General features: G+C 36.0%; 1 protein-coding gene across 2 annotated transcripts; it reads right to left on the bottom strand.

The window, feature by feature from the left end:
- Nucleotides 1–1,382: 1,382 nt before the first annotated feature.
- LOC126974352 (lipid storage droplets surface-binding protein 2) lies at nucleotides 1,383–17,787 on the bottom strand. 2 transcript variants are annotated; one of them, XM_050821813.1, is made up of 6 exons: nucleotides 17,621–17,787; nucleotides 17,339–17,459; nucleotides 16,498–16,730; nucleotides 3,768–3,966; nucleotides 2,775–2,912; nucleotides 1,383–2,076 (listed from the first exon to the last, which is right to left on the bottom strand). In XM_050821813.1, exons 2-6 carry the CDS (start codon nucleotides 17,457–17,459, stop codon nucleotides 1,847–1,849), a joined length of 921 nt encoding a protein of 306 aa, XP_050677770.1. In that variant the 5' UTR covers nucleotides 17,621–17,787; the 3' UTR covers nucleotides 1,383–1,846. The 2 variants fall into 2 exon arrangements, with proteins under 2 accessions (XP_050677770.1, XP_050677772.1); XM_050821815.1 differs by having other exon boundaries at nucleotides 3,768–3,954.
- Between the last annotated feature and the right edge of the window lie 1,415 nt (nucleotides 17,788–19,202).

Here is a 19,202-nt window from a genome sequence, read left to right as displayed (position 1 = left end):
ACCCACACATAATATTATGACTCAAGTACAAAGTGGCTTTATTATGACGCGAGATATTACGTTCCATTGGAATCCAAAAGTTATACTTTGTGTTGTTTCATTTCAAGAGTCACATCAGAATTTTTTTTAAGGGACCAATCTGAAAATTGACACTTGGGATAGAAAAAGCGGTCCATATCCAACAGGGTTGTGTACCCGTTGTAACAGAATAATTTGAAATCGGTTAAAGCTTGTACTCACGTAGAATTGTTGATGTTTAAGTCTTAGTAATGCTGGAAGCTTCTAAGGGGCCGTTCATAAAATACGTTCGCATACGGGGGGGGGGGGGGGGGGGGGGTATACGCAACGTGACGTTCGCCGTATATTATTTTTTGACATGAGCGATGTGGCGCGACTCTAGCAGAGTTGCGATCAGTTTTGTCCGTCAGTCCACGATAAATTGGCGAGTAGAACGTGGAAAGAATGTGGCCTATATCACACATCTAAGAAAACCTTACTACAGCATTTAAAAAAATTACATCCAAAACAAAAAAGAAAGGTTGCAGAAGTTCAGCGCGAACAACCAACTCGTATCGCAGCTCGGCGAGCTCGAGAGCTGTTATGCATAATAGGAGATGAAAACGATGGCACGGACGATGCAGAGTGGTTAGATGACGATGAAGTGGACGGTAGTTTTGAAGATGAAGAAGTAGATGGTGCAATACCGATTGTAAATATTTCGGCCCATTTAGAAAATTTTAGGACTTCTGATTAATATAAATATTTCTAAATAAATATTTTATACAATTTATCATACTCAGCAGGGGGGGGGGGTGTCTTAATTTTTGTGACGAAATATTTCTAAGGGGGGTCACAGAGAGTGTGACACAGCATGACAATAGGGGGGGAAGGGGTCAAAAAAAAGCTGATTTTAGAGTGACGTATTTTATGAACGAGCCCCAATGGTGTTCAATAATATTATTTCTACTGCCTATGATGGCCCTAAGATTTCCTCTCTCAAACAGATCTGTGAGAAGGCCCCAAGATATAGAAATGGAGATGAAAACTGAAAATGGGACTGGATGAACGGTTTGATAGACAGGAACTCATAAGTGTCATTTACTTGACCTAGTTGAATAAAGTGATTTCTCTGGTGTTTTACCTACATATTCCTCCCTTACATAAAAAATGTTATTATTACGTCATAAGCGAAACCTAAGTGTGTGCTAAGTTTGACTAGGATGGCAGAGCGCATTAGACTCCCATAATTGATGGAGACTGCCAGAAAAAGTGTAATTTTTACAGTAAATACTATAATTACTAAATTTAATAATATACTGTAGATCCAAACTGTAGTTTTGTCGAATAATTAAACATAATAAAATATATAAAGTAAAAACAAATAATATTATAAAGCTTTATTTCAAGATCACATAATAATATATTTCACTGAAAAGCATAAAAGAACCGTCAGTCTTTATTCATGAGAGTCGGTACATCTCCATACTATATAAATTTATATCAAAATCACCAGAACAATATAGATACTATCATACAATATCCTTATTGTGGTAGATTATACTTAATATTAAAAATATTTCTAAAATATAAACTCTCTCCATCATTCCTCCATATTAAAATTTTATGGGAATTCAAAATGGCGGTTGTTGCTATATCACTTGCATGCTATCTCACGTGAAGAAGACAGTTTCTTACGAGGCCACTGTTTAGTTTAATTCCCCTTCTCTGAATTTAATTAAAATTTTAAATTCTTGACGGTACACGTTATAAAATCCTTTACATAATATTTATAATAATTAATAAGAAAAAACTTAGGTGACAATAAATAAAAAATTATGAAATATGTTCACTGCTGGCCGTTAGATTTGGCTTCAGGCGATGTCTTTACCACCTCGGTGGTAGAGGGGGTTTCTTTTTTGACGTTCGTGGGGGGACTCTTCTGGAAGGTCGGTTCCGCCGATTTCTGTTTGGTCTGCTGCGGCGCCTGTTCGTTCTGGTGCTGGTCGCTGGTCACCTTGGCGAGGTGAAGAGCGGCCATCAGCGCCGTAATGTAGCGACGGACGTCTAACTCTATACCTATCAATTAGATTACCAAATAAATAAATAAATAAATGGCTCAAAACAAAATTCGAAACGGTCACTTTAGATCATTTATACGTTTAGATCGTCTCTCGCTGTTAGACAACCGATAAAAACACGCCAGGTTTATTAGTTTAGTGTGCGTGCATTGCTCAAAATAGAGGGTAGCTCTAAGCTCAATTTTTTTCGACGTTTTCACAGCTGTCATAGTCTATCTAGCCGTATAAAAATGATCTAAGACGGGCACGAAGTTTGAGTAGATACCACATTAGGTTTCAGCTGGGTTAAGGACGGCACTTTTAAGTGTAGTTTCAACCCTAGGAATGTGTTTAATAACTGCAATAAAACTCTTCTGATGCTCACAGGCGACTATAGATATTTTATTCCGTTCTAAAGGTCGGTGTTTTCCGTTCAAATTAATTGTATAACTTTAGATGATGATCCATCTCAGCCGGAAGACATGCACTACTGGACAAAGGCCTCATCCAAAGATCTCCATGACGCGTTGCTCTCATCCAACCTATTCCGGCGATCTTGTCCGTATTGTTAATCCACCTTGTGAGGGGCCTACCCACACTACGTCTTTTCCCAACGACCATCTGTCCGTCGAGCTATGTGCTCTACCATCTGCCGTGTCGGTGACTTTGATGATGATAGAAGCCCTAATTAAGATCTAGATCAGACTCCGTTCTCACCAGAACTCCTCAGCTCGTTGACCTTGTTCGCCAGGTTGGCCCACACACGGCGAGCTGCCACGGCACTGAGCCGCCCCACGGTCTGCACCGTGTGTAGAGTGGGGTCGCTCTCCGCAGCCACGATGTCGGTGCACACAGCTGAGTAACGTGTGCAACAATTAATCAAACTATACTATGTCAATAATTTTTTTTTATGAAAATAAGCGACGAGACGAGCAGGACGTTCAGCTGTTGGTAATTGATAAGCCCTGCCCATTACAATGCAGTGCCGCTCAGGATTACTGAAATACCCAAAAATTCTAGCGGTACTACAACTGCGCTCGTCATCTTGAGACATAAGTGGTCAAGTCTGATTTGCCCAGTAATTTCACTAGCTTACAGCGCCCTTCAGACCGAAACGAAGTAATGCTTACACATTATTTAACTGAGAAAAGATAATTCGTAGAAATATGTGACGGAAATGAAATAGGGATAGTAATGGGGAGAATTATGAAGATATTCCTAATGGCATCTTATGTTCAAATTCAAATATTTTAATTCAAAATTTGATTTAAAATCACATGATATTGAACATCAAAAACTACGATTCGAAAAAATAAGTAAGTACGCCTCAGACCGGAGAAGAACGGACACAATAATCTTAGCGGGCGCCTTTATTTTTTCATCTCCCAACAAAAGATAATGATGGATCGCCAAGCAAAATAAGTGAAATTACTATTCCATAATGAAGCTTACATAGAAACCTGACACGTTATGCCCTGATCAATATCAATGTGGTGTTGCTAGGTGATCACTCAGTGACCCGTCAGGTGATTCGCAGGCAAATACATCTTTGCAAGATTTTTACAAAATTGTTCTTTCTAAAAACGTAGAATAGCACGAGGAATAAATGATTTTAATGATTTTTGCTTCGTTAGGCCAAAGAAGTATAACTTCTTGCGTGCATACATAAGTACACACACTTTTTTTTAATCATCTTTGTAACCCACTTACCATTAGTCTCCTCCTGGGTGGGCGGCAGGTAATGATCCAACAGTTTCATGGCGTACAGTGCCCCACTGTCCACGCTGCTCAGCGCCTTCTGCCCGTACGCGGTGGACAGCAAGGTGTTGGCTTTAGCCCAGGTCAACTCCTTGAGGGACTGCACCCGCTGGCCGGCGGCCGCCCGAGCACCGTACACCTGTGAAGGCAACTACATTACTATGATTGGTGTTTACAGCTTCTTGGAGGAATTAGTCTTTAGTGAAATTATTATTCATAATAATTTAATAGTACAAATACTACACTGACTACTGTCTGAAGTCGAAGGATTTCAACCAGTGTGTATTGTCAGTGATGACTTACGGTACGCAGTCGTGGTTGCTAACTATAGGCCTTATGAGAAAGCTCATGGTCGCTCAGAGGGCAATGGAGAGGGCTATGCTCGGAGTTTCCCTGCGAGATCGAATCAGCCTAAATGATTGCGAAATTGAAATGGCAGTGGTCAGGGCACATAGCTCGATGGAAAGATGGCCGTTGGGGCAGTAAGACCGGAAGACGTAGTGTTGGTAGGCCCCCCACAAGGTGGTCCAACGATTTGGTCAAGATCGCTGGTCAGTGGACGTCTTCCGGCTGATGATGACGATTATTAGCTGTTGCTTGATTAAAAAATAGGTAAAATTAAACCGCGTATTCTAACGAAATCGATTGCGTTTGAAAATAAAAAAGCTTAAAAATCGGTCTAAATCATAACTTTAGTTAGTATAAATACTTAAGAAATCTATCAAAATGTGTTTACTCCTGAAATAGGCTAACACAAAATAAACTTTATTGATACAGAATTAATTAATACATAAAAAAGAAAGTTCAATAATGCGATTATTAGGTAATTTGATGTTTGATTCGACGTACTTAATTACTATTAATTTATTATCGTTAAATGAAAAAAATACTCCTCAATATAGGCTCACACCAAATAAGTTATTTCTTAGCAAGTGTAATGTGAGACAATAATGCAAAGGCTTTATTTTACGACTTCGTTTTTTGTATTGAGTTGTAGGTACTATTTCATGTGTTTTACTACAAAATTAAGTTTAATCTATACTAATAATATAATAGATCTGAGAGTTACCTGTCTGTTACTCTTTCATGGACAGAACTTTACGTTAACAGTGGGAGGCTCCTTTGCACAGTATGCCGGCTAGATTATGGGTACCACAACGGTGCCTATTTCTACCGTGAAGCAGTAATATGTAAACATTATTGTGTTTCGGTCTAAAGGGCGACGTAGCTAGTTAAAATTACTGGGTAAATGAGACTTAACATCTTATGACTCAAGGTGACGAGCGCAATTGTAATGCCGCACAGATTTTTTGTGTTTTTCAAGAATTGTAAAGGGCAGGGCATATCAATTATCATCAGGTGAACGTCCTGCTCGTCTCGTCCCTTATTTTCATATCAAAAGAACCCATTTTGACAATATTTTGTAGGTATGGATATAGTCTAAGGTAGCTATATTATTCCAAGAGGTCCCTAGGGCGAATCAAAGTAATTCCACGCGTGCAGAGTCACATAAGTAAAATAAATTATCAACATTTAAACAGAAGTAACACAATCGTTATAATATATTTATATTGAATTACAAAACGCCAACACAAGTGAATGGCATACTAACACAATAGCGTATCTTGGTTAGCATTTATGCGTGAAGATAAAATATAATGTGCAGTAGAACGTTACCGACATAGTTATAAACAGGTGACGCAATAACTCGAGCTATATCGATGTGTGTGTGTGGACTTTGTACTCGCAACCACAATGACTATGAACGAAGTGTGTGGCTCAAGTACCTAATGAAACTTGTTAAAGTGACTGTACACTTTTTTTTAAATCTTTATTTATTTATAGAGGGTTTAATCACAGCTGAGTGAACATGCCACCCTCATAATGATACAAATAACAAAAAAAACACATTATATAGTATCTCCTATCTAAACCTAACTTAACCAACTTATTTATACTCTTAGCTTCCTCCGAGAGGGGAAAAGCTATTCTTTCAGCCTCGATTCGGACACATTCCACCATAATACGGTATACATCCTCAATTCTACCGCATTACATTACATTACCCATGAGATACGCAAAGTTATTGAGTGGAATACGTCCGTATCGAAGCCTCAAAGCTGTAACAATGTCATACATGGTCATATTAACCTGTACTTACTTGTACACTTAAACATTATCATATAAAAAATATTTCCTACTACTAGGCAGTAGCACTACATGTACGTTGTGCAATTTCTTTGTTTTCAGAAGAGTTTTCGAGTGTTTATATACTTTGATCTAGAATCTAAATAAAAGTAAATAAACACTCGTAAACGCTTTCGAAAACAAAGAAACTAGATTATAGATTGACGGCGCGATATTAATAGGTCGAAAATAGTTATCATATTTTTCCAGCTATTTTTCAATCGTTTTTCTTTTGTCTAAATAAGTGAATCTATAATATTTTTCACAATAAAAAAGTATTAACAGAGAAAATACATATAAAGTGACTCACAAGGAACCATGTAAGGTTTATCCGTGGGGACGAGATCGCTGTTAATTACTTATTTTATTATATAGATTTCTTACACTACCTAATTTTATTAACATGGCTGATAATACACATAGTTACACTAAAAGTAGTTTTGTTTAATACATACTAGGTAATAATAGGCGGCCGTATAAGGTACATTTTACTTAAGGGGTTATTATTATATCGAGCCATACATCTCGACCAATCAAATAACTTAAATACTACTTCGTCACCTGTCCTACTGTGTCAATTATACTTCATCCATCATCCAATTGTCAAATACAACATTCATTATTTCTCTTGTATTTCAACAACTTGCACACGACACCTGAACTACACAAGAAACTATTGTAATATAATAATATTGACGCACTTTTTACACAAATTATCTTGCCCCAAATTAGGCATATATAGCTTGTGTTATGGGTTGCAATACAACGATATATAACATCCATGTTAATCATATAAATGCTTGCACCTACCGGAATTCGAACCCGGGACCTCTAGCTTAGTAGGTAGGATCGCTAACCACTCGGCTATACAGGTCGTCGTATTTTGATCTTGTAATTAGAACACTTTTTATTTAAATATTACATTTCATAAAAAAGATAGCTTAAGTAGGCATTCGAGGAGCCATAATACTTCCACTCCCACTCAACACCTTAGGGAGGAAGGGATGGCTGAAAACCAGCGCTGCATGGAAACATAAATCCATTCCTTGTCAGGTGAAGCTGAGCCTTTTCCTTTTGCCTATTGTTTCATCGCGTAGCCTAATAATTCATTTTATTTTTGTAATGTTTTGTATGGCAAAAAAGAGTTTATTATTTAAAACAGACGAAACATACATCTTTGAGAAGGTATCCAAACATTCTTTTGTTCATCACGTACAGTGGGATCAGAAGGGATATGAGCAACTGACGAGGTTAAGTGTACTTCAGTTATTTTCACAGCATCATGACGTACGGTATTTTACTATGGCGTCATGCTGCTGACATTGATACAGTGTTTTCTCTGCAAAAGAGAGCCGTTCGTGCTATATATCAGCTTATTTATAGACAGTATCTCAAAGAAAAATTTAAAAGTAATAAATATTATGACTGTCCATTCTCAGTACATTTATGAAAATTTAATATACGTTCATAAAAATCGTCACGTTTTTGCTCTTAATAGTAATTTTCATTATTATAACACTAGAAATAAGGGATTGCTTGTAACTAATTCTAGTAGGCTTCATAAGATACATAATTGATTTAAGGGTAAATGTATACACTTTTATAATAAAGTCCCAGCCACTGTTCGGGCATTATCTATAAATAAATTTAAATGTTTTATTGAAAATAGCTCTGTCGTAAGTCCAACTAGTACACATCAGACAGCCTGGGACTAGATGATTATTTTATAGCAATAGAATTGCAGTACAATATTGTATATTTTATTAAAAAGAGCGCAAGAAAAAAAGAATCCTGGGAGAGTTTCTTGCGCCCCTTAATCTCTCTCAGAGCGCCATTTTTTCCGAAGCGGTAGTAGTGTCTAGTATATTATAAATGACATATGACATCTAAAAGAATTCAAAAGGAATCAATTTTGAGAAAATAAATGCCTTTTTAAAAGCAAGAAGTTGAGAGAAAGCGGCCGGAATTGTCACATCAACACCTACGAAGGCACATTCTGATTGTAGTATACAATATGCGTTATGCAACCTTACCCAAACTGACATCTACAAGGAGTAGGTATATATGTAGTAGACAGACAAATTGCTGACGTTTTAACCGGATCTACCAGTTATCAACATCAACGGAACATGTGTTGCGGCACGCAGGGCTCTAGGGCTCTGATAACTGGAAGGTTCCCCGCGTCCGGGTCATCGAACAAAAGCGGGCGTCGTGTCACCGTCGGCTATCTTATCACTACCGGCTTATGATTAAATTCGATATCTGAATACTGTTATTTCGTTATGCATACGATATTGGAGAATACCTGTTTTTTATGGCAATAAAGGACGAGACGAGCAGGTAATTCATACGCCCTGTCCATTACAATGCAGTGCCAAACCCTAAAATTATGAACGGCACCACAATTGCGTGTCTCCTTGAGACATAAGACGTTAAGTCTTATTTGCCCAGTAATTTCACTAGCTACGGCGCCCTACAGACCGAAACAATAATATTTACACATTACTGCTTCACGGCAGAAACAGCCGCCGTGATAGTGATAGACATCAAAATTTTCATGGAATCGATTTTGAGAAAATAAAATTATTATTAATAGATTTTATTTTTTAAAAGGATAGATTAAATTAAGGCTACTTTTATTTAGTATCAAATACTATGTTACTAGTTTTTTGACTTTCAATAAGTCATCCTATTTTGAATAAAAATATTTGAATTTGAATTGTGGTACGCAAGAAAATCTTAATACTAATGTCATTGCATCATTGTTGTGGTTAATTTAGCAGTGAAACGATTCGATTGCAACTTCCTACTTTCAGAATTAACTGTTGTGGGTATTAACAGGTATTAACGCTTGTTTTTAGATATAGTTTAGTACGTTACGATGCGATGTTGTACCTAATTATCACGCAGAACTATTCTACGTGTTACATCACTATTGGGTCGGTGACATATCAATCAAGTTATATATAACACTAGCTGACCCGGCAAACGTTGTTTTGCCATATAAAGTATTCACGCGAGTTTTATAAGTAATAAAATATTGCCTAAATTATAGCCTGTACATCATTTTGTTCTATTGTCAATAGTTTTTGCAGCGCACGCAAAAATAGGTTTTCGATTTTACACCTTGTGTTACAAAATAGCAATTTTATTACGGATCCCTAATTTTGAAAAAAACATAGCCTATATCCTTCCTCGATAAATGAACTACCCAACACTGAAAGAATCATTCAAATCGGACCACGAGTACCGGAGATTAGCGCGTTCAAACAAACAAACAAACACTGCAGCTTTATAATATTAGTATAGATTGGCGGCGACCCTACATTATAAGGAAAACCATATTTTGATGAGACAGAAAAATTTTTAGAAGCTATAAGTTAGGATAAATATAATAGGACATAAGATTATATTCAATATTTAAGGTGAATTTAATGTTTAATTGTTTGTTAAATATACGTATTATGTAGATTTGCATTTGTAATCTCTAATTAGATAATTTGATGTTTAAGATACAAATAGTTAACCCACTTACTTTAGACATCACTAAAGTAAATAACAGCACTGATGTAACATAATATTTAATTGACCTAAATTATAAATTTACAACATTAGTAATATTTTTTTGGAACGAAGTTCCTTACGGCAGGCTTGGAGGGGATAGGGATTTTGCTGCGCGACCGAATTGAAAAAAATGTGATAGTAAAACCGTAAGAAAAAATTCGTGGAAAAAAGTGCGTGGAATAAAACCGTTAAATGAGACGTGCGCAGGCGCGACAGTCGTTTCTATTTCTATGTAATTTTATGTTGTCAAACAAAAATAAAGAGACATATTTTGTTATTTTAATTGATAATTTGGATTACGATTTTTTTTTATTTTACGTAATTTCTTATTTCCTAAAATACTGAATTTCCTAAATACTTTCGTGTAGTTAAATAAAAACTAATCTGCAAAATTTTAGAGAAAAATCAAGAAAACCTACATAAAATTGAACACGATTTTTTTTTTACAAATTGTGTCGATTCTACATTAGCCGAAGGAACTTCGTTCCTACCTGGTGTCCCATGACACCACATCTTTTTTTGCTTAGTTTTCTATAAGATTGGCATATTTGTAATAACACATTATTTGTACAATAGAATACGTTTTAATGGATTAATAAAGATTTATTATTATAATTTAAATAAAATTGTAGGCAGTTGCGTGCACAACACGACATTTACATATATAATTGCATACTACGCTGAATTGGCCAATCAGATGCGATTCATTATGTTTTTTAATAAGCTTGACCACGCCGGTGTGAGTTGGTGTTAACTTCACGTTCGACCTCTTGATCGCAGGTGTGTGCAAGTTCCCTCACGATGTTTTCTTTTACGCCACCAAAGGTCTATGATAAATATTAAATATTTAAAATTGCTCAAAATGCATAATATTACAACTCCCCAGATGTAGACAAATTGCGATCCCAGTGGGGATTCAAAGAAGCAAGCTATTACACGTACGCATTAGACATCAGTATCATCTGAGCCACTGACCTGTATAAATATCACTGGGCAGGCTGTTCCATATTTTTTATAGCAAATTTTTTGTGCCTATTTGAAGCGCCACTCGCGAGCGGCGAGAGAACTAATTTTGACGTATAATACAAATGGCTGCGAGAGAAGTATTTTTATGCATTTCGCATTAATTTCGGTTGTTTTCCGTGTTTTTTTGTAAATAGTTTTCTTATCGATGTTTGTTTAGCTGGGGTTGTCATCACTAGTTTTAGTACCGCAGAATCTCGCTACATGGCCAACATCGCCAAAATGGCGAATATCAAACAGGCACAAAAGCACTTTCACATCCGCCAGTCCAGTGGTAAATAGTAGAGGTCAGTGATCTGACCTTATGGGGTGTAATTTATTTGTTTGGAGAGGGTGACTACTTGTCTAGTTCTGGTGAGTCCTAGTAACATCGCGTCCAGAATTGAACTATTGTGTTCGCCACTTATTCTTCTCGTCGTCAAGCCCGCATTTACGAACCGCAGTATCTTCTTGACGCGAGTATTACATCACCTGGGAGCAGGGTGTAGTCACCAAGGATGGTGTTACGCTTATGCATTAGTGGGCCGCAATATGCCTCAAGGCAAAATCTACAAGTTTTATCGTTTTTGATTCCGACCACACTGATGTGACTGTTTGGGCGACAGTGCCCAGTTAGCATCCTGGTAGGTGATAGGGCTTCATTCGCGTGTCTGTTGTTTAATGGGTTGGTTTAAGTTTTTTACTTTCAATATGTGATATCATATCCGATTTTGTATAAAAATATTTGAATTTGAATGCCGTTATCAGTGCTCATGGGGTCTGATGGTATCTGACGCAATTAATTAATTATTTCCCGCTGAGTTTCTTGCGCCCATTCTTCTCAGGTCTGAGGCAGTCTCTTTTGAATGGGTGGTAGATTTTGACGTTCAATAAGTGATTTTAAATCCTATTTTGAATAAAAATATTTGAATTTGAATTAGAAATTTTGGCTATTTCAACTCACAATACTTGTGAGGTTAACCATACACTTCCGGGTATGTACCTAACATTTAGGCAAATGTCGGCTATAATGTCCGAGCTGCGTTAATTTGATAAACACAATACCGGTTTCAGTAGAGCCAAACAACTTATGGAAGTCTAGACAAGAAACATTTGATAATTACAATTCTTGTTTATGTTTTTAATGAATGTTTAAATATAGATCAACACAGCTTAACCCAGTTGCACGGAAGCCACATAAAAGTAATCATAGCAACATTTGTCTGTTATCGATTTTGTTGATATAAAAATATATTAATAATATATCTTAGTTTTCATTAAATAGCTATGCCACATTAAGGTTATATTATGTACTACTATAGAAGTCACTCCAAATAAATTATGAAGCGCATTTAACAAACATTCCAAGAATGCTTGTTATATTTTGTTCGGTTCATGTTCAACAGTGTTATCTAAGTCTTGTTTATCGTCTTCTTGAGGTTCCTTGTCTATTGCTGTTTCTGGTATCAATACTTCCTCATCTGCTACTTCACAATCTGTTGAGATATCTTCGCCTAGACGCAGAGTGCCAAGTTTTTTGCCCTGTGCTTCCCCGGGAAGTAAAATGAATAGGGGAGTCTAAGGCCCAAGGGTGTCGTAAGAGGCGACTAAGGGCGTTTAGAAGTGGAAGAGTCACGCTGCTGTCGTATGACGTCAGCACAATCGGGCAAGACTCGTCCGGGTTAATTACCACACTCGCACAGAATACCGGCATGAAGTAGCGGCCTAGTGCCGCTATGTTTCGCATAGGTTAGTGTCGAGGACCGGAGGCCAAGTCCCGGTGACTTGATCTGACGCTGCTAAGGTCGTGATTTCCAGTTATTTTATGTCTTATTATTGTTTCATGTTGTCAAAAAATTTATTGTACCTATTAGTTTCTATTCACTTTTTATATTATATTTATACCTATAATCATCAGAAGTTACATTGCGCCTTTTTTATTTTATTGCCCTAAGATTCTCATCCCGTACTTACTTATTATATATATTACTAGCTGACCCAGCAAACGTTGTAATGCCGATATTAAAATCGCGATACAAAAGATATCAAACAAATTTAAAAAAAAATGTCAAAAAAATTAAAAAAAAAACCCATAACATTTAAACAAAAAAACAAACAAAATCATCTATTTCGCACTTTTCATATACAAATTAACATTTTATACTGACCCCCACACTAGGCATTGCCTGTCTCGTGGGGGAAATAGTAGAATTAACAGAAAATAAAGATATACAAGCGGCTAGTGACAACAAGCTGATTACTAAAATTTTACTAAACATATAAAGAAATAAAGTAACAGTAATAACTATACAAGTATTAATTGTGTGTATATGTGTTGTGTGTATGAAAGTGTGTGTATTGTGTATATGTATTGTGTGTATTTTTTAGGATTGATTCCATATAGGATAGTTGTATTAAATATTTTGATAGAAGCTCTTTAGCCTTGAAGATGGAGTGTTCTTTAAATATACATAGCTGGACCAGTTTATTATAAATCCGGGGGTACAAAAAGGTTGGAAAGCGACATGCAAATGCAGTTTTGACATTAGTAACAGGCAATTTGTAAACTCGGTTTTTAAGCAATGTGTTGTATTCTTTTGAGTTCAGAGCTGTTTTGTGGACATGCATCGCCACTCTTATCAGGTACAGCTTTCGAACACTGAGTACCTGAGCGTCGCTGTACAAATCATTCGTTGGGTATCTAATCGGTTTCCTCAAAGCGACTTTTAACACAGCTCTTTGCGCTCTTTCCAATTTTATGAGGTTGGTGGAATTTGTACCTCCCCAGGCTAGAATGCAGTAATTTATGATTGATTTTCCGAGGGCTAAATAGATGCTTTTTAATAATGAAAGCTCAGCGGACTCTCGAAGCAATTTAATGGTGTATACCAATTTTCGTAAACGAGTTGAGACAGCAGCAACGTGATCTCTGAAACTTAATGTTTCGTCTACGACTATTCCAAGATATCTCATTGCGTTAACTCTTTTAATGTGGTCACAAGTGCACTTTTGAGCTGGACGTCTTGTACAGTTTGTACTGTGAATTTTAAGATTTTGATGTTGGCTTGGTGATGAAGCAGAAGTCTTATAAAAGCATTGAAATCTAGTTTTAGAAGAATTTAAAGTTAGAATATTTTGTTTCAGCCAGTATGATACCTGTGACATACCTTGCTCGACATATTCGTAAACGGTATCCCAAGAGAGTCCGTGAAAAACAATAGCTGTGTCATCTGCGTAACACAGGATCTCAGCATTTTGTAATGGGATAAACATTATGTCATTAATATATAATAAATACAGAGTAGGACCTAAAATGCTGCCCTGTGGTACCCCGAAGGATATTGGTCTCAGGTCACTAAGTTTATCACCAACTTTAACACATTGGCTTCTATCCGTCAAATAGCTGGTAAACCAATCCAGTATAATTCCTCGGAACCCGTATGCTTCGAGTTTTCGCAGTAGGATGGGAATTGAAACTGTATCAAAGGCTTTCGATAAATCTAGGAAAACTCCTACACAGGCCCTTCCTTCGTCTAAATGGGCGGCAACAACTTTTGTGAGAAGAGTCACTGCATCTTCTGTTGACTTGCCCCTTCTAAATCCAAACTGCCGATTCGCTATAAGGGAGTTAGATTCAAGGTAAGCGACTACTCTTTTGTTCACAATGCGCTCCAATAGTTTTGAGACAGACCCTAATAGTGATATCGGCCTGTAATTACTGGGTTCCATCTTTGATTGACCTTTATGGATCGGTACAACTGCCGCAACTTTCCATGCCTTAGGGAATGTACCACTTTCGATGCCTTGATTAAAAATCGCCGCTAGCGGTTCAGCAATTGCAGGGCCAATTGACTTTAAGACTTTATTATTCAGGTAATCAAGACCTGGGGAGCTATAAGGGTCTAATTTCTGAATGAGACCGAGAACTTCATGTTTATCTGTAGGCGCTATAAATATTGAGCTTAGTGCTAATGAGTTAATTTTGACCTTGGCTGCAAGCGATTCTTCGGTTTCATTTTCTTGACCAAGTATTGTATTTGCAAGGTTTTGACCAGCTGAAGTAAAATACTCATTACAAATGTTTAAGGCCTCTGTCTCATTGTTTCTTATGTATTTTAAATCTTGCGCCGGAGGAGCTATTCAATTGCGATGTGTTATTTTATTGATCGTTTGCCAGAGCTTTCTTGGATCTTTTTTGTGAGCAACTAGTTCCTTTTTTTCGTGTTCAGCTTTAATATTTCTTAAGAGTTTAATGTAGAAGTTACGATATCTTGAATAGATTAGTTTAATATAATTAAGGGGTATGAAAAATAGATGTTGGCCGATTCTCAGACCTACTCGATATGCTCACAAAATTTCATGAGAATCGGTCAAGCCGTTTCGGAGGAGTACGGGAACGAACATTGTGACACGAGAATTTTATATATATTATATTACTATTTTAGTATTGTGTCAGTTAGTGAGGCCACGTCATGGGTAATGCAGTATCACGATTAGGTATAACTATTTCGTAAGCTAGATCACGGCTGATGACTCAGTGACAGCTATCGTGTGTTTAATTACCTATTAATTAATTATTAATGTAGGTATGTTAACAAAGTCTTACTCGTCACTCTGTCAATTTACATTATGCTTATGCAAGTCAATTTAAAGTTAGTCAAATGATGAATGGTCACATAAAATTGCATTTTATATTTCACTTCTATGAATAATCCCCACACATTGGTACACTGCGGAACATTGTCCAGTCTGTGTGACGTCAGCATGCAGTCTATTTCTAATAATCTAATAAATTTTAAATAATTTAAAATTATAAAGTTTAACATCTTAATATATATAAATTACGTGACACGTTGTTTGTACACGATGCACTCCTAAACTCATGAACGGATTTAAATGGGGATTGATGGGATCGATGTCTATCGAGATACTAACACATCCTTTGTCGAAGACCATAAAAGATCGGACCGGTCGCGTGCTGTTAGAAATAGAAAGGCTCTTAATGCTGTCAAAGCAAGAATTCGCAGAAATGCTACAAGGAAACAAAAAATTATATCACTAAAATTATACTCCCCTAGCAAGCTCGATGCTTATCGTCGACGTATGGGACATGCCCTTAACCAATCCAAATCAAAAAGAGAATGGCTTAATCAAAATGCCTGCAGTTCTGATATGCAGATGAAAAGATCAGATATCCTCATGATGAAAAAATGTTCGTACTTTAAGAAATACAACGCGGCGACGTGGGGCGGGTCATTCCCTTCCCTAAAATATGCTCGAGGGAGGCGATGGCTGGTCCATGAGTTAATTGAACGGGCGCTGCTTGTGGTGGCTGGATGATCCTCTCATCAGGAAGTCTGCTTCATGTTTTTTTATTTTCTTTGTTTTTTAAATTAAAGTTATACGGTGGAGAGTGAGAGAAATAACATATCTAAACACAAACCTACATGAAATTCTCTACCGAAAATGTTAATACCTCTTAGATTTGTAGGAAAATGATTAAATTATTATTTTGTATTATTTACATAAAAAAAATCTACTTTAAACTGATGTGGACTTTGAATCTTAGTCACTCTTCCTAGGTAGATAATATTTCATCACATACTGTAGATTTGTCATTTTATAGGGGGGTTTAAATTTCACAAGATATGTCATCATATATTTACCTCAACCAGTTAAAAATCATTCATTAATGAAGGATGTCTATAATCAGTATTTCATTGATATATTGAATGATAAGATAACTCAAAAGTTTGATACACATAATATGAAAAGCGAGCTTGAAAATCAATATAATATTTGGATGAAGATAATAACATAAGAATGCTAAGAACACAAATAGTAAAAGTTTGTGTGGGAAGACTTTTCCTTTGCCAATGTTCTTTGTATGTAGACGAGGCCTAATAAACTGTTTATTAATGGCACTTACCTTATTTAACTGAGGTGTGATTCGTGACAAAACTGCTTGCTTCGTTGTTTCCACAATGACTTTAGGTTGTTCTGTAACAATTGGCACTTTTTTTTCTAGTGCATCAAGAGCTGCAACCATCCTGGCGTCTCCAGCTGCAAGAGGTGCAGCTACAAATGGTGCAGCGGTTGAAGCAGCAAGTGTAACACTGGCCTCTGCTGTTGATAATGCCCATTCTAACAGCGAGTGTGCTCCTAAAACAATAACAACTAAATAAAAGAAGGATTTTCCCTTTTTTTCAAAGAATTTAATATTAAAAAATAAATACATCGGTATGTCTAAAAACTTGGTTATGCCACAAGCAGTTTTAAAGCATAAAATGAACAAAGAATTAAAAAGTAATTATAAGCTCTAAGTCTTAACACTAGATCTTCACATCAACTAATATGTTGGCCTATTTTATAAACTTAGAACATATAAAGAGAAAATAACATTTAAATTATAAAGTTATACACTTAACGCTTAAAAAAAACATATAAACCTTAGAAAATGTCCACAAGTGTAAAATGTCAAATATAACTTCATACATAGTCCATGATTTGGTCAGCTTCAAAAGTGAGATTAATTTAAATCTTGTAGTTAATGTTATGAATCATTAGACTACCTAAAATCTGCAAATAACTGGACTGAAAACTTGTTTGATAACATTCGTATTTTAAATGGAATGTTCTAGCAATAATAATTTTTGGAGGGTACTTCAAAATTATGTACTACAAATGTGAAATAATTTGATTGAAGAACGGGAACGAAACAAGAATTAATAAAATAAATTATTTTGCATTGACTATATAAACTATATTACCTTTTACTCTTGTGTAAAGTGCCCCAACTTGACCCACTGCTGCTTCAACTGATGGTATCGACATTGCCTTCTGTACGGACTGCAATTGCGGAAGGGGTGCTGAACTCACTTCTGTAGCCATCTAGATAAAATTTCCAATGTTTAAGTAAGATACACAGAAATCTACCATTATACTAAAAATATGCGGTGTACATAAGCAAAGTTATGGAGTACACAACGCAAAGGTCACTTGAAACTAGAAAGAATCGAAAGAGTTATTTAACTAATACTACCTGTTCTTACCTTATTATTTATAGTTCCACGTAAACAGAAAAGGAACTCGAAGTAATATATTAGTAATGAGGATTCAAACGATGAAAATTAAGCTGAACTCAAGAGTATTAGCTTTTTTCAAAAGACAAGTGTATAAAATGCGTCCACAAAAAACGGAATGCGAAATGCGAATGCGTCAAATGTCAATGCGACACTTCATACATATACAGGCAGAAACTCGGAACCAAAGAATACATTTCGTTTAACAGATTACAGTTACGGAACTAAATGCAAAACAAATTATGGTAGTTTTCCAATTACAGAGCATAATGCGACTCAGTGCCACACAATACCGAATTGTGCTGATGCTTAATTGGAACAGCAGAGTGCGTGTGTGCTAACTTCAGTTTTGAAAACAAATTTCATATTCATTCAGTTAGCAATCTAATAGAAAAATTACATGTTGTCTTCTTCATTTTAATAAATATGTTCATTTCCACGAAAACATTTATGATGTCTGCTTCATTAAATGATTCAATCAAGCCATTGCAATGTTGACAAAAGAATATTACTGTTCAATAAATTTGTGGATACTTTAGAATAATTCTAAAATGAAATTGTATTCACTTTTTAAATATGGAATATAAAAAAATACATGTTTTTACTTTGTATCTTCATCCATGCTTACATTTTTTTTAATACAGTCTGAACTTTTATTATTTCCAAAAATGTTCGACGAAACGTTAGCTTTAAAAAAACTTTCAACAATGAACAATATTGCTAACGATAATAAATAAAATTTCGATCAATGCCAACTTATAAAAAAACACTTGGTAATTTTCTGCAACTGAGTTGGTATTGATAATGAATGCGTTGAATTGCAGCTTCTTGTATGGCCTCAAGAGTCTTTTTCTTTCATTGTTTTTGCGGTGCATTAGGCCTTCTGTACTTGTAGTATTGCGTCAAATTCTTTGCTAAAACTAACAGCTTTAGTCTTTTTATCTTTCGTAAGTCATTCAAATTATTCACGTGAAGTTGATTTGTTGTTGTTGTTTGTTATAAAAAATAAAAGTTGTAGAACACCTTAAACTTAGAGAATATTAGCTTAAAGACCGTGGCCAATTTTTGTCAATGCTTACGTTACCTGAGTAAAGGTATGATATAATTGAAAATAAATTGGGAGTAAAAGTATTAAATGGAGTTTTAACTTTACTTAATGGAGGTTTGTTTTTGTTACCGTGTACACAGAAAAAATATTTGAATTCTCTTCTTTTGTTGTTTTGAGCCGATGGTCTTGTTACCAATGTTTTATTTATTTTTATGATAATACGGGACGACACGAGCAGGACGTTCAGCTGATGGTAATTAATACACCCTATAGTGCCGCTCAGGATTCTCGAAAAACTCAAAAATTCTGAGCGGCACTACAATTGCGCTCGTCACCTTGAGACAAGTCTCATTTGCCCTGTAATTTCACTAGCTACGGTTAGTGGTACTACTAGTTTTAGTGATTGACTGCTAACAACTTGTCAATCGAAATTGGTATTGATCACAATAGATTCGCTTTGCATTTCTGCCTTGCTGTATCTCCGTTAGAGATATTCTCGTCTCT

This window comes from Leptidea sinapis, chromosome 32, assembly GCF_905404315.1.
Source record: "Leptidea sinapis chromosome 32, ilLepSina1.1, whole genome shotgun sequence".
NCBI lineage: Eukaryota > Metazoa > Arthropoda > Insecta > Lepidoptera > Pieridae > Leptidea > Leptidea sinapis.
The sequence above is the reverse complement of the archived record's forward strand: the minus strand, read 5'-3'. Positions and strand labels throughout refer to the sequence as shown.

What these genes read in the sequence shown, in the direction of transcription:
- LOC126974352 (XM_050821813.1), bottom strand. Translation starts at nt 17,459, where the DNA reads ATGGCTACAGAAGTGAGTTCAGCACCCCTTCCGCAATTGCAGTCCGTA. An exon ending in ACTTTACACAAGAGTAAAAG is followed by an intron (nt 16,731 to 17,338) that starts GTAATATAGTTT and finishes TTATTGTTTTAG; the next exon opens with GAGCACACTCGCTGTTAGAA. An exon ending in CACCCAGGAGGAGACTAATG is followed by an intron (nt 2,913 to 3,767) that starts GTAAGTGGGTTA and finishes CACGTTACTCAG; the next exon opens with CTGTGTGCACCGACATCGTG.